The 14496-nt window shown below is 37.9% G+C and overlaps 1 protein-coding gene across 1 annotated transcript in view; it reads right to left on the bottom strand.

Moving 5' to 3' along the window:
* Nucleotides 1-14496, bottom strand: part of cacna1aa (calcium channel, voltage-dependent, P/Q type, alpha 1A subunit, a) — a 114553-nt gene that overhangs the window by 66006 nt on the left and 34051 nt on the right. Inside the window, exons 6-20 of the mRNA XM_055193737.2 lie at nt 11199-11290; nt 10781-10933; nt 10502-10689; nt 6491-6594; nt 5876-5991; nt 5622-5678; nt 5111-5185; nt 3513-3719; nt 3179-3291; nt 2780-2892; nt 2288-2419; nt 1988-2060; nt 1783-1900; nt 1618-1685; nt 1211-1317 (exon numbers count right to left, since the gene is read on the bottom strand). Of these exons, the coding sequence (XP_055049712.2) occupies nt 1211-1317; nt 1618-1685; nt 1783-1900; nt 1988-2060; nt 2288-2419; nt 2780-2892; nt 3179-3291; nt 3513-3719; nt 5111-5185; nt 5622-5678; nt 5876-5991; nt 6491-6594; nt 10502-10689; nt 10781-10933; nt 11199-11290 (1716 nt within the window). The remainder of the gene's footprint in view (nt 1-1210; nt 1318-1617; nt 1686-1782; nt 1901-1987; nt 2061-2287; nt 2420-2779; nt 2893-3178; nt 3292-3512; nt 3720-5110; nt 5186-5621; nt 5679-5875; nt 5992-6490; nt 6595-10501; nt 10690-10780; nt 10934-11198; nt 11291-14496) is intronic.

Genomic DNA, 14496 nt, shown 5'->3' with positions numbered 1-14496 from the left:
GCCTACAATCCGTGTGTTTGTTGTAGTCCAAGAAATAAGATTTACATTGGAGACGATAACTTGTGTCATAGTTAACTTTTGGGAATGTACCTTTTGCATATCGTTAAAACGTACTAATATACGCCTACACACCAAAGGAAATGTAAAACCGTGAATCAGACCATTGGTGCATTTTAAAACTTGACTCTTCTGTAGTTACATCGTGTACTAAGACCAACGGAAAATTAAAAGTTGCGACTTTCTAGGCCGATATGGCTATGAACTATACTCTCATTCCGGCGTATTAATCAAGGACTTTGCTGCCGTAACATGGCTGCAGCAGGTGAAATAGTCCCCTTGGTAACTAAATGTGTGTGACCACTAGCTGGTGACTAAATTCAACTTTCAATTTTCCGTCAGTCTTAGTACACGATGTAACTACAGAAGAGTCAAGTTTTAAATAGGAAAATAATATCGAAACTCTTCTTTTTAGCATGATGCTAATGGTCTAATCAGATTAAATGAACTATGCTAAGCTATGCTAAAAGTGGTACCGTCAGACTGAATGGATTCCAAAATGGTAAAACTCAATTGTTTAACTCTAGGGGAGCTGGAAAATAAGCCTTTTTTTAAGCGGAGGGCCCCTTTAATATTTAGATTATTTTAGTAAAATTTTATTTGGCTTGAATCAAATAATTACACACTGGCAGTGTAAATATTGGATAGTAAAAATGGATTAAAATGTCGTATGGCTGGTAAACCTTAATACAAAACAAAGTGTCAATAATAATGATGATGCATAAATTTAGCAATTAATATTAAGCAACTACTAGTGTAGTACACAAGCACTGTTCATGTAGTGCAATAATTTGGTTTATTAACATAACTATAAAATATATACAATTTTATTATACCATGTATCTTAAACTACAGACTACAGGCGCTTTACTATAGATTAACCACCTGTCCGCACTTAAATTTCAAATTTTAAAATTTCATGTTGTGCATTCTGTATAGATGTTGTCAAGCCCTTAAATAAATAGCTTAATGTTGGTGACACATTTGAAGATACACAAATATTTAGAAGAGAGAGAGAGAGAGAGAGAGAGAGAGAGAGAGAGAGAGAGAGAGAGAGAGAGAGAGAGAGAGAGAGAGAGAGAGAGAGAGAGAGAGAGAGAGAGAGAGAGAGAGAGAGAGAGAGAGAGAGAGAGAGAGAGAGAGAGGTACTCACGCTGCAATGGAGAGGTTGGCTGCAGACAGTGGGCTGACCTCAGCAACTTCCTTGGCCTTTTGAAGAGCCATCTTCTGATTGGCTGCCTGCTCTTCCTCCTGTTCATCCTATATGTGGAAAATAAAACAAATGTGGTCAAATATGGCATGCTCTGATTTTGAAGTGTAATTTAGTGTTGAAAAAAAGAGTGTGAGAGAAACATGGCAATTCAAAACATTTACATTAGTTGCTTTTGTGACTAAATGGATAAATTAAAAAGGAGCCTAAGTAAAGTTTATCAACAAAATGAAGAAGGTACACCACAACACTTTATGTCTAAACACATTTCTTGTTCTCACCTTTCTTAAACTTAAGGGGTAAACATTTCTAAAATGCATCACAAATAAAAGCTATTGTCATGATTTTACCTTGGTCAACTCTTGTGCATTGGCTAGATTGTCCACGGCGATGGCCAAGAATACATTGAGAAGAGTGTCTGATCACAGCGGGTTAAGTGAAATCATAACATTAATTACTCATTGGTATGTCTGTGAACATCCAAAAATGACATGCAATGTTCAATGTTTGGATACAGTTGCCGAAGAGTGTGAGAACTATGAAGAAGACTGAGAAGACCATGCCCTTTTTAACTCCACCCTGAGACGCAATCCCATCATACATCACCATGTTCCAGTCTTCACCCGTCAGGATCTGAAAGAATAAAAAATGTTTCATAATCCCAAAACTGTGGAAGCTTAAAGAAAAGCAAAGTGTTGTTCGACAGGCACACTTGCTCACCTGAAACACGGTCATTATTGCTGCAGGAAACGTATCAAAGTTTGTTGGTGGTGTGCCAGACTCAAAATTAAACCTGAACGGAAAGATTTGTAGTCGTTTTTTTAGTACACACAGTGAAGAGAGGACATTATGGTCATATTGCATTTAGACTACTTGTGTAAAAAGAACTGGGGGATATGAAAATGTGTATTGATCCATAGCTGTTATAATGTATTGAATGGTAATGACACAATTTCCAACACAGGAAGGACAAATGTTATGATTGCAGTGTTAGATCAATAAGGTTTAAGTTATACTGACTGTCCTCCAAACAGCTGCATGCCCAGCAAAGCAAAGACCACGATGAAGAGGAAGAGGAGGAAGAGTAAACTGATGATGGACTTCATGGAGTTCAACAAAGACACCACCAGGTTCCTAAGAGATGCCCAATACCTGAGAAAGAGATGGAAAAGACATAAATGAAGATGTTTAGTCCCTATAAGCTTACAAGGTAAAGAGTGCTCAAACATCTTATGTTTGGCTCAACAGTCATCGCGAGGCTTACTAAAGTATTTGACTTATTTAATTCAAACTGAAATTTAAGACATCCTTATCCCAAGATAACCCAGTACTAACTTAACATATGGGAAATCTTGTCAGATCTTGTCAATTAATCTGTCCCATCAAGCAAAAGTAGATGTGCCAATGCATTTAAAGACACTTAAAAATGCACACAGTCCTTCAAGATGAAACTTAATGAACAGTAAGTGAGACAAAGGGACAAACATTGGACTCGAGACACAAGAGACTCACTTGGTCACTTTGAAGATCCTCAGTAACCTGAGAGCTCGCAACACACTGATCCCAAACGAGGTTCCTGGCTGGATCATAGACCAGAGCACCTCGAAAATGCTGCCACAAATGACCTGTCCCACACACACAAAACACAAAGACACGCACATACATACAACACACACATTTAAAGCTCATTCAAGAACAATAAGCCACAAAAACAAAGCACCTTGAACAATGGCCAACACTAAGACAGACTTGTTCCTCGGTGGCAGTGATTTATACAGACTCTTCAGTTACACAAACCAATTTTATTAACTGTATCCACATCAATATCTAACAGAGGTGTGAACACTTGCTGTAATGCTCAAAAGTGGCACGATTGTGTAGAAGAAGAGAGGAGGGAATAGAGAAACTCACAATGCAGTCAAAACAGTTGAACGAGGAGTGAAAATAAGGTCTGGTCCCCAGCCCATACATCTTAATACACATCTCTGACATGAAGATCCCAAGGAAGATGAATTCAGCATAGTCTGGATGCAGGTGTGAGTGAGAGAAAAATATGAGAGAAAAAATTATACATTTATCAATCTGTTAACTATTTTAAAGCACAGAGAATGAAAAAAACATCACAGATTAAAAATGAAGTGGGGAAACTGATACTTCTATGCCTGTAGCGTCGTGATTGTTACCTTGTTAAGAAGCCCAACACCCAAAATCAGTATAGACAGAAAAACAGGGTGGACAGACTTACAGAGAAAGTCAGAAAGCAGGTCGGGTTGGTTGTAGTGCACAACAGCCACGCACAGGGTGTTGAGTCCCACCAGACACAGCACGATCCAATAAAACGCCTGTGTTTTAACTATGTGCCTAATGAAGAATCTCAGTCGTCGCTCTTTTTTCCTGAAGGAGGAGCCCTCCAGTTTGGAGCTCTTCAGACTGCCACGTGCGAACGGAGAGCCTGACGGGCAGCAGAAAAACAAGATAAAATATAAAAGATTTGCCAAAAATGGCATCTCAAAATGGTCATATACTATTAAAGCAAGAAGTTATTTAAAGCGACATTCCACTTTTTTGAAAATATGCTAATTTTCCAGCTCTCCTAGAGTTCAACATTTGATTCTTGTCGTTTTGGAATCCATTCAGCTGATCTCCGGGTCTGGCGCTAGCACTTTTAGCATAGCTTAGCATAATCCATTGAATCTGATTAGACCATTACCATCACGCTAAAAAATAACCAAAGAGTTTTGATATTTTTCCTATTTAAAACTTGACTCTTTTGTAGTTACATCATGTACTAAGACTGACGGAAAATTAAAAGTTGTGATTTTTTAGGCAGATATGGCTAGGAACTATACTCTTAAACTGGCGTAATAATCTAGGAATTTGCTGATGTAACATGGCTGCAGGAGGCATAGTGATATTACGCCCTGTCCGAAAATAGTCCCCTGCTATTGAAAGTAACCAAGGGGATTATTTTCGGACAGTGCGTAATATCACTACGCCTGCTGCAGCCATGTTACATCAGCAAAGTCCTAGATTATTACGCCAGAATGAGAGTATAGTTCCTAGCCATGTTGGTCTAGAATATCGCAACTTTTAATTTTCCGTTGGTCTGAGTACACGATATAACTACAGAAGAGTCAAGTTTTAAAAAGGAAAAATATAGAAACTCTTTGGTTATTTTTTAGGGCAATGCTAATGGTCTAATCAGATTCAATGGATTATGCTAAGCTATGCTAAAAGTGATACCGCCAGACCCGGAGATCAACTGAATGGATTCCAAAACAACAAAAAAATCAACTGTTTAACTCTAGTGGAGCTGGAAAATGAGCATATTTTTAAAAAAGTGAAATGTCCCTTTAACTTTTACCAAAAGTTTACAAAAACAATCTACCTGGATCAGTTTGGGGTTAAGAGTAAATAATGATCCCTATACAGTACTATATACACCTATACAATGCTACTGTATCTGTACATCTGCACATACATAAGTTCTTATTTGAGAATCAGTCAAGATAAAATATAATAATTCAATTTATAATGATAAAATTTGAAAAATTTAAAAATGAAAAGTTAATGTAGATAAGGACTGATTATGTGAATCCCAAAAAAATACTTTAGCTGTTTTTTCGCAGACTGGGTCATATATATGTCATTTATTTGGTACTAATAAAAGTATTTTTGACTTCAAAGACTGTATAATTTCTTTAATAGTGTCCTAATAAAAGTGATTTTATTATCTTGCAAGGTTTGAACCCGCAACATTTTTAGCACAGATGTTTAAGCACTATTCCTTTATATGCACATGGTATATGGATGTCTTTTAATATGTAGGACTCTCATGCCCACCTATATCACCATCTCCATCCTCTGCATCGAGCAGGTCTGTTTTATTTTTCTTGATAGTAGGCCTCCTCCTTGATCCTGTGTGCCATATACCACAATAACTCAGTTATTACCTACCATAAACCATACAGGTTGACTAAAACAATCCACAAATACACTTTATAAAATAAACAACAACACCTAACACCTAAGTGTGATAATAAATAAAAACATTTTCAATAAATAACACATTTTCTAAAAATTTCCAAGGAGACTGTGTCCTTCATAAACAAATATGAAGAAGAGAAACTGCTAGAGTAATGTACAGTAAACATGCTCATGAAAAGAACATTAAATCGTGAAGTATACAATATCACCCCTTCAGCAAGACCAACATGCTATTGATAACCGACTTCCTTTACAACGGGAAACCAACACTATGTCCCAGTGAGGGAATACAGAGAGATGGGGGGGTTGTTTGGAGGGTAGAGGGGGGTTTAAAAGGAAAGAAGGATGAAAGAGTTCATGTAAATACCATCAAAGGGCATCCGGTCATCTGGGTCATTTTCCTCATCGGCCAGAATTACCTCTTCTATACAGAATTACACAGAAAGATGAATATCAAGATTGATGTTAAACATTATATTATGTACATATTTACATTTAATTTAAATCAACAGTGAATGAAATCACAAAACAACATGCAACACATATGAAGAAACACAAGCCTATGTCTGTATTCATGGCTGTAGCCACGTCTGAAGTATTTTATGGCTTTATGACATTTACCTGCTTTGCAGATCCACTCCAGATATCCATTCAGCTCTCTCTCTATCTGCTGCTGACGCCTGAGTTTTAAAAACTCGCTTCTGTTCTCCACACGCTCCCTCTCTTTGGCAAACTCTCTGTATCAAAGAAATATATTCATAAAGAGTTTGAACAAATATTTAATTTAAGCATCTTGTTTGCAGTTAATAAGTAGGTTATCACATAATGGCATTATAGGAGCCATCAGCAGGCTTCACTTCAATTCAAATGCCTGTCATTCACAAAATTCTACACAGTCCCTTGCATGTTTGTTAAAGATAGGTTTTGGCTTTGACTTGATTAAGCCTCAACAACTACAGTGTAGTTTTTTCACGTTTTACCGTGCTTAAATCCTAGATGTTTTTTTTCAAATTCAGTGTAGAATATCCTCAAAAGTCAAATTTCAGCAGGGCCTATGACCATCCTGCTCGCTAGATATCGGCTTAAAAAGACCACTAACAGACACACAACTAATGCATTTTAAACAAATATATATGCTATTTGCACACTTGCACAGCAAAGTGACCTAAATGGAGAACTTACCACGAGTTCCCCCTTGAATTTGAGAATACAGAATACCTGAGAGACACTCCTTACCCTGACAGCACACCCAGAACAAGATTGAGCATGAAGAAAGAGCCGATGATGATGAGAGGGATGAAGTACATCCAGTTCCATGCGCTCCCTGAAGCATCATTGCTCTGTAATGACAAAAAACAGCACAAAGAGGGCCATTAGAAAGACATCCAAACATCCCTCTAAGGCTGGGAATACTCTGATCTCATGAGAATTAGCACATATTTTACGATAATCATAAAAACAATAATGAAACCCCACCCCTAACTCCGCCCCAACGCCAAGTGGCAAAGGACAGCTGGTCATACGTTTGAATAAGAATTAGTAAAATACGTACGAATTGTCATGAGATATCATTGGAATAACGCATGTTCATCTTGTTTTCTTTGCATTTTTCACCCCAAGACTCTCCACTGCTTTTTTTCCAACAGGGGATAAGTATATGGGCAATACAATCCGTGACGGGACCTTTTTGGAAGCAAGGGCTACCACAATGGATAAAACAGTTCTTTTTTATATAGTCTAAAACATGTTATTTTATTTACTTGTTGATATGTTTTTTCATTGTTTAAAATGTTAACATACATAAAAGAAGCCAAGCTAATATAAAAAAATTATAAATAAATATTAAAATTGAGGCCATTTATACTACAATGTGCGTTGGTAGGCAACTTGCAGATTCTGTGTGGGCAACCATGTTGGAGATCACTGCTTTAAACGCTGTTCATCTTGCTGGGGAAGCTGAAATCTGACTCTACTAAGAGAGGATGAGAGCCTCCATGGATGATACCGATGATATTAGGACATTGCGTACCATGCAGTGTGGAACCTGAGAGTGTCAACCATCTGGCTGAGACGGCTTCATCTGTGGCATGCACAGCTGGGTGCTCCACACCACTGCATCCTGCCACTACAGATAGGAACAAATAGGCGGCCATCTTGTGTGGCATTGCTCCAATGGCTGTCTCAGGGGAAAGAGCCTATAGGCGGCAAAACCCTAGGAGACCCAGATTGACACATCCCACAAGTAGAGATTTACTGAAGCTGATATTAAAATGTATGCAAATTTGGTGGTTTAGGTTTCCATTTTCCAGAGCATTTACTTTTTAGTTATAACAGACACTTCCTGATCACTTTTAACAGCCGACACTGCTGAGATCTTCAGATTTTATTATTCATCACTGTTTATTTGCCCACTCCCATTTATAACTCTCCAATCCCGTTCAACTACGCCTCATAGACTTTCTCTGTGCCCCTGTATCTGTCTACTTTGATCTGCCCTACATCTTTCTTTTCCGCTCATTGACTCTCTCTGCATGTCTGAGAGCTCTGAAAGCCCAAGTATGTACTGCAGCTTTTTTACGATTAAATTTTCATAGCTTTCGTTCTTAGCAGCTGTAAGAATAACTTTAGTTTAGTCTGTTATATGGAGACAAGTTCACCAGCCTGACTGTACTGAAAAGAGAGAGGCTGGAGGAAAAAAGAAGGGGAGTAAAAATTAGGGGCGAGAAGCCAACAAGAAAGGTAGAAAGAAACAAAAATATGAGTGCCCAGAAATATAAGCATGACTATTTGTAATATCTTTGTCAATGTAATGCAGAGTCTTGGAATGGGTCGGGTACCCGCGGATACCCTCATAAAAGTGTCTAAAACGGGTGGATTGTGACGGTCCTAAAATTCACAGGCGGGGATCCGGGCGGATAATTAACTCTGTGCGGGCGGGTAGTAGCACGAATGAAAATATGTGCAATTTTTGTATGTCTAAATTACTGTTAGTAATTTGACCCATCAGGTCACCACCACTGCGACAGTGCGCGACCTTTGTTGATCCTTCTTGTAGCCTAGTTGGACCGAGCGTTGCAGAAGTTGCATAAAGTTTTACCATTGATAGCCAAAAGCTGGGAACATCTTCTCTTAGAAAGCATTTCGAGACGAAACTTGTAGGAGCACAGCAGGGGTTGTGTTGGTGGGTTGTATTTTTTCTTGTTCTTTTTTTCATGAATAGGTCTATTTATGTATACTTATCAGGTTCGATAGCTTATTTAGTTGCTGATGATAGGCTACTTGAATGGCGCAAAACAAAGCGCACTTTCATTAGCCCCTCCATGACGCTGTTGTGATGTTGAGAGAGGTACGAGATAAAAAATAAAGCACTTTAACTGGAATGATTTTAGCCTGTGTGATTTATGCGTGTGCGAGTACGGGTCGGGTAACAGGCCAAATATTAATGGGTCTGGGCAGGTGCGGGTTTAATTTTGATATTATCTGGGGCTGAACTTTGCGGGTACGGGCGGGAGCGGGTCTCCAAAAATGGACGCGTGCAGGACTCTGATGTAATGTATACTGATTCAATATACATTATTAATTTGAATATATATGGAATTAAACATCTTTTTGAGTATTTTAGTATGTCAAATTATGTTGTATTTTAGTAATTCATTGATTACTTGATATAATCTATAATATAAATAATCTATAAAGGGTGGTTTCCCGGACAGGGATTATCTTAAGACTTTGTATTTACTGTTTTTGACTCTCACATTAACATTGTATGAATTTCGCAGACACTTTTATACAAATACTTACAGTAAAGGTATCATGTGTTACCTGGAATCAAGCGTGCCGCACAAGCCCTGAAAAGTAAATCCAAAACATCTTTATCGCCCCCCAGTGACTGGTCCCAGTATAGGTCATAAACCCCGCCTCCCCATGTTATTCAATGGGACTTGAGACCAACTAAAGAATTTAATTACACCTCAATTATCTTTTTTCCGAAGCTGGTTTCTGTCATTTACTGTAGTTTTCATCACGCTGATGTAAATTGAAGTGTTTGTTTTTAAAATAAGTTTGTTTTTAGTTAGTTATTTAATGATATAAAAACGGTGGTGTCACGTCATGATTGACAGCTGTGATATGCGCATTCTGCGAGAGCGAGGGCAGGGCCTTGCTTTCCTCGGCTTTACTTCCTACTCACTACTGCACAGGACTGGTCCCGAAATCGCTACTGCTCAGACTCAAGACCCAAGATGTCAGCGCCGTATCGGGACACTGACGGCTTCACTTTTCAACAATAGAAGAGAAGCGAACGGGCGTCGTCCATCTTTTTTACAGTCTATGCCTGGAACATTTCAATGATGTTGTAAATGATGATGCAAAATCACAATGTGTTCTCCATTAGCTCTGTTCAAATAAACCAGCACATCCAACTTTAGACGGGTCTGAATTTTGACTTTAAACAGGAAGCAGAAACTTTCTAACTTTTTTCGCTTTGAGATCACATAAAAACACCAACATATTTTTCATTGCCAGATCATTTGATAAAATAACCTTTAATTCTTCCGGTGAGTCTGCAGTGAATAGATTAACGTGTCATCACTGGTCCAGAAGGGAAACATCATTCAATCATGGAACTTGAACACGACGTGTACTTGAGTCGCAGAGGGGTGAGGTGGTTAAACTCACCTCAGTTCACTAAACAGACGTCTCTCTGTTCAGAGTGCACAGGCTGCTCATGACTGATAAGACTGTAAATGCACTGCGTTGCTTTTTATTCGAAAGCAGAGATTTTGCTTACTATATGTCTGCATGTATAAAAGGTAAGGTGTGAGGATTTAGTAGATTGGTAACTTTTTAAAACATTTCAAATATGCTGATTCAGCAATCCTTTGCCATGGGGATTATTCAAAACAAAAATATATACCATACATTCGAGTTTACAAGTAGGGCCCAATGTTTTCAAGCCCACCACAGACAAAAACAGGCAGATGGGTTATCTCAGCATCATAATACGAAACCCACAAACCAACTCAGATCGTCCTCTGTAAATCTCATATTGTATGAAAAAATGTCAAGGACTTGACAATTAACAACCTCTCTACACTTAATGGTTAGCTTTAAACAAGTTGGCACTTATGTCCGAGGTACTTAGTAGCTATTAAACTATGTAACAAACTTTCAGAATATGAAATGAAAATCCCCAATGGCATGAGCTGATTCTAAAGGGCCAATGCAAAGTTATGCAGTGTGACTTACATAGTATAGCAGGTCGGTCCAGCCCTCCATGGTGATGCACTGGAAGACTGTGAGGATGGCAAACAGGATGTTGTCAAACTGGGTAATACCATAGTTAGGTCCTAACCAGTACGTCTTACAGATTGTTCCATTAGGACAGAGTCGAGAGGGAGGCGCCACCCCGCATGGAAACTCCTCACGGATTTCATCTAACAGAAACAAATACATTTCTCGTGGTTTTACATTGCACAATTTCTGACATGGAATGAGAGTCATCTAGTAAGAAATTTAACTACTTACCAGTGATGATGTCAAAGCACGTGGTGTGGAATTTGCCTATGTAGAACTCAAGACCAATGATTGCGAACATAAGGATGGCAAAAAACAGCAGCAGACCAATCTGCAGCAGAGGGATCATGGCCTTCATGATGGATTTGAGCACCACCTGCAGGCCTGGAGGAAGGTGAAATAAACACATTGATAGAGGTAATGTTTGTGGTGCGTTTTATTCTGCATAAATATTGATATTCTGCAAGACAAAAAAACAAGGTAAGACATACATTGTGCCCCATAACACACTTCAAGTTAACTTTAATATATTAAATTTTTTAATAACCCATCACTCGCATAAAACTGTAAACTTTTTTGCATGTAGACGATTTTGCATGTGTAACCCTGTTTGTGAAATCATGGCTTTATATTGAGCTATAATACTCACTGGGAATTCCAGAAACCAGTTTGAGAGGTCTCAACACTCTTACAGCACGCAGCGTCCTCAGGTCGAAGTCCGAGCCCACTGTGGACAGGATTCTTAAGAGAAAGACAGAAAGCGAGCAATTCAGTGATAATGCCAGTCTTTATTTTGAAGATTGATGAAGTGTATGTCCTAAATTGCTTAAAGGTTTTAAGATAGATGATTTTTATCCCACCATGGAGGTACATGTCTGTAGTCACTCCAAACATTAACATTACAGTGTGTAACTGTTATGGACACAAAGAAAATAAGCAGTGGGCAGTAATGGTTTCAGGCTGGATAAAACACACTGGCATTCCTCCCGCAGAGACAATGTCAGAAGTCCGAGCGGGAGAATAAAGATAAATGTGAGTACCGCTGCTTTCTATTCATGTGACCTTTATTTGTGCTGGAAAGTCACTAGAAACAGATTCTCTTTAGTGATAACATGCAGAGAGGACCAAAGAAACCGATCCAGCCAAATCAATACAGCATGGCTGATAGTGAAACACATGACATGGGAATTTACATCAGCAAATTTTCCATACACACACAGACACGGCAGTATCAGTTTTAAAACCATGTAAAGCATATTTTAGGAGATAGCTGATGATCTCAGGAGAGCTTCACCGGACACAATATAGAAATAAAAACCTTGAGACATTTCAACCTGTCCAAAACTGCTCCAGTGTGACAGTGGGAACAGAAGACAAACATTCATCAAACCAACCAGATCTGAGATTAACAAAAAATAATCAGAAACAATGGGACAAAAAACAAATGACTTATTATATGACTTATATATTTGCCCAAGGCCGTTAACTATTAACCTCCTAAGACCCGAGCTTTGGTTTGTCTTTTTTTCAGATTTCTTCCAGCTATTTTGGGATAGTAAGAACCAATAAATATAATAAGTGTTATTGTCCACGTTTGTGCACAACAGGTTCCAGTTACACAGAATTAAGTATTTTGGTGCAAACAACAAAAAAATTCTAGGTCTTAGGAGGTTATATAAAGTTGCTATCCTTGGTTTTCTTTTCACAAGAAAAAACTACAAAACCCACTAAACAGAGATTAGCAAAGGAAGCAAGATGCAGTATCAGGAAGGATGAGTGAAGACTTAGTTATTACATTCATATTAAAGTAAATTGATGAACAGACGCCGAATTAAACAGAAAAGATGAGGGGGAGAGAACAGAGCAAGAGAGGAGGAAGTAAAGGCAGTTAGCCAGAGAGGGCCGGAGGAGGATGAGGGGTGGGGTGGTGGAGTTGAATGAGAGCGAGAAGAAGATGCTGACTGGATGATTTATTCCCATTTCTCTTCACCTATTTATAGACCTGCAGTCTGCGAGCTACCACTGTCAGCTGTACCTGACTTATTATACAACATTATACAACACTTTCTCTGCCTGACTCCATCACACACACATGCACGCACACACGCACGCTCACACACACACGCGCGCGCACACAAACACACAGAAAAAATTGTTTGTAATCAGCCAAATCAAAATCAAGCAAATTTTTAATCAGTAGTTATTGGTTATTAGTAAATTAAAGGTTTCTGCAAAATACTGAAATATAGTGCATTTATAGAACTTGTCTAAGAGTGTATAGAGACCAACTAATGGTAATTAATTTATAAAACCACAATTCTATCATCATCTACACTATGCAAAGGTTTATAAAGTGTTTGTTTTCTCAATTAAACTGAATGTGCTTAGACATATAACCTTTAAAATTGCAAAACATCTTAAACAGTGATTTTCAAAATCTTCCTTAAAAAGCTACATTTAATTGGGTACATTCATAAAACTAACAGCATATTTATGTAAAAAGAGGTAATAGACTTTTCAAACCCAATATGGTAGCACTTTATTATACAGTATGTGTACTGTGAAACAGCTGAAGGCGAACAATCGTTTCATCTTTGGTAATAAGGTACATTTGTTTTGGCTATTTGCGTTGCGGTAGCACTTTATTTTAGAGTACGTGTACTTACCTTGTACATATATGGTGGATATGTTGTGCTCACAGACAGGTGTGTGGTGCTTACTTTTGAGTGTCTGCATGGTAATTGGATGGTATCATTGCTGTACTTGCCAGTGGTACATGCTTGGCAGTTATTATGTAACTCTAGATAAGTACAGATACATACTTATAGTGTATGTGTAAACTGTAACCAACAAGAAACACTACTGTACTTACAAATGAATGTACAATATAAGTTAAAGACAACAATGCATCATATTATTGCATTATGGTTTTACTAGTTAATATAACTCACAGTGGCGTATGTATCCTATGCAACATCTTAGGTGGTAGCTCCTATGTTAATAACTGTGTAATATGCAGCACTTCATTTTACAGTCCTGTTTTCATGCAGTTACTATGGACCTACTAGTGAATGAACCCAGTAGGTAATGTGTATGGTATTTAATGCTTGTGTTTAAAGGGTACAATAAAGGACAAAGATATTGAGTACAAAAATGGCACATCAGCAATGTTTGTTATTAGTTATCATATACGTACACTACCTTTCATTTACTTTCACTGACCTGTAAGTACTACACACCATGTATATAGAATTTGTAAGTACAGTAATGTTTCTCATTAGTTTAGTATAACAGGGGTGCTGTAAAGGGGGGGTAAACAATGACGATTCTCGGGGCCCACGAGTAAGAGGGGGCCCAGAGAAGCCCCCAAAATTGTGGTGCTAAAAAATATTTAATAGTAAAAATTATTAACTGTGAATTATTCTATTTGCTGTTTCCTGGTATCCAAAAATGTATTTGTTTAAGATGAGCAAAATGACCTAAGTAAATTAGTCTAGTTCTAAGACAAATTAATATACAATTTAAGTGAAATTGTCCTTAAAACAAGCAAAATGATCTGCCAATGGGTTGAGAAAAAAAAATGTGAAATAAAATTTCTTTTTTCTTAAACACTTAATTCAAGTAAATGTTCTCACCCCATTGGTAGTCAAAATACCATAAAAGCGCATGATTTTATGTAAATTAATATGAAAAAAGTCTCAGCTGTGTTGGGGGCCCTGTCAAGATTCTTTTCATGGGGCCCAAAATCCTTAGCAGCGCCCCTGAGTATACATACACTATATGTGCTGTAATTAACGTACACTAGCATGTATGTCAGGGGTTCTCAACCAGGGGGGTCCCAGTTTTATGACATTTTTATAAAATACATTAATTTATCTAATATTCTGTGAAATTAAACCTAAAAAAATAAGGCAGCACAACTTTATATAATTTAATGTTTTGTTTAA

This window comes from Misgurnus anguillicaudatus, chromosome 19 (assembly GCF_027580225.2).
Source record: "Misgurnus anguillicaudatus chromosome 19, ASM2758022v2, whole genome shotgun sequence".
Classification (NCBI taxonomy): domain Eukaryota; kingdom Metazoa; phylum Chordata; class Actinopteri; order Cypriniformes; family Cobitidae; genus Misgurnus; species Misgurnus anguillicaudatus.
Note: the sequence above shows the minus strand (reverse complement) of the source record. Positions and strands in the feature narration are given on the sequence as shown.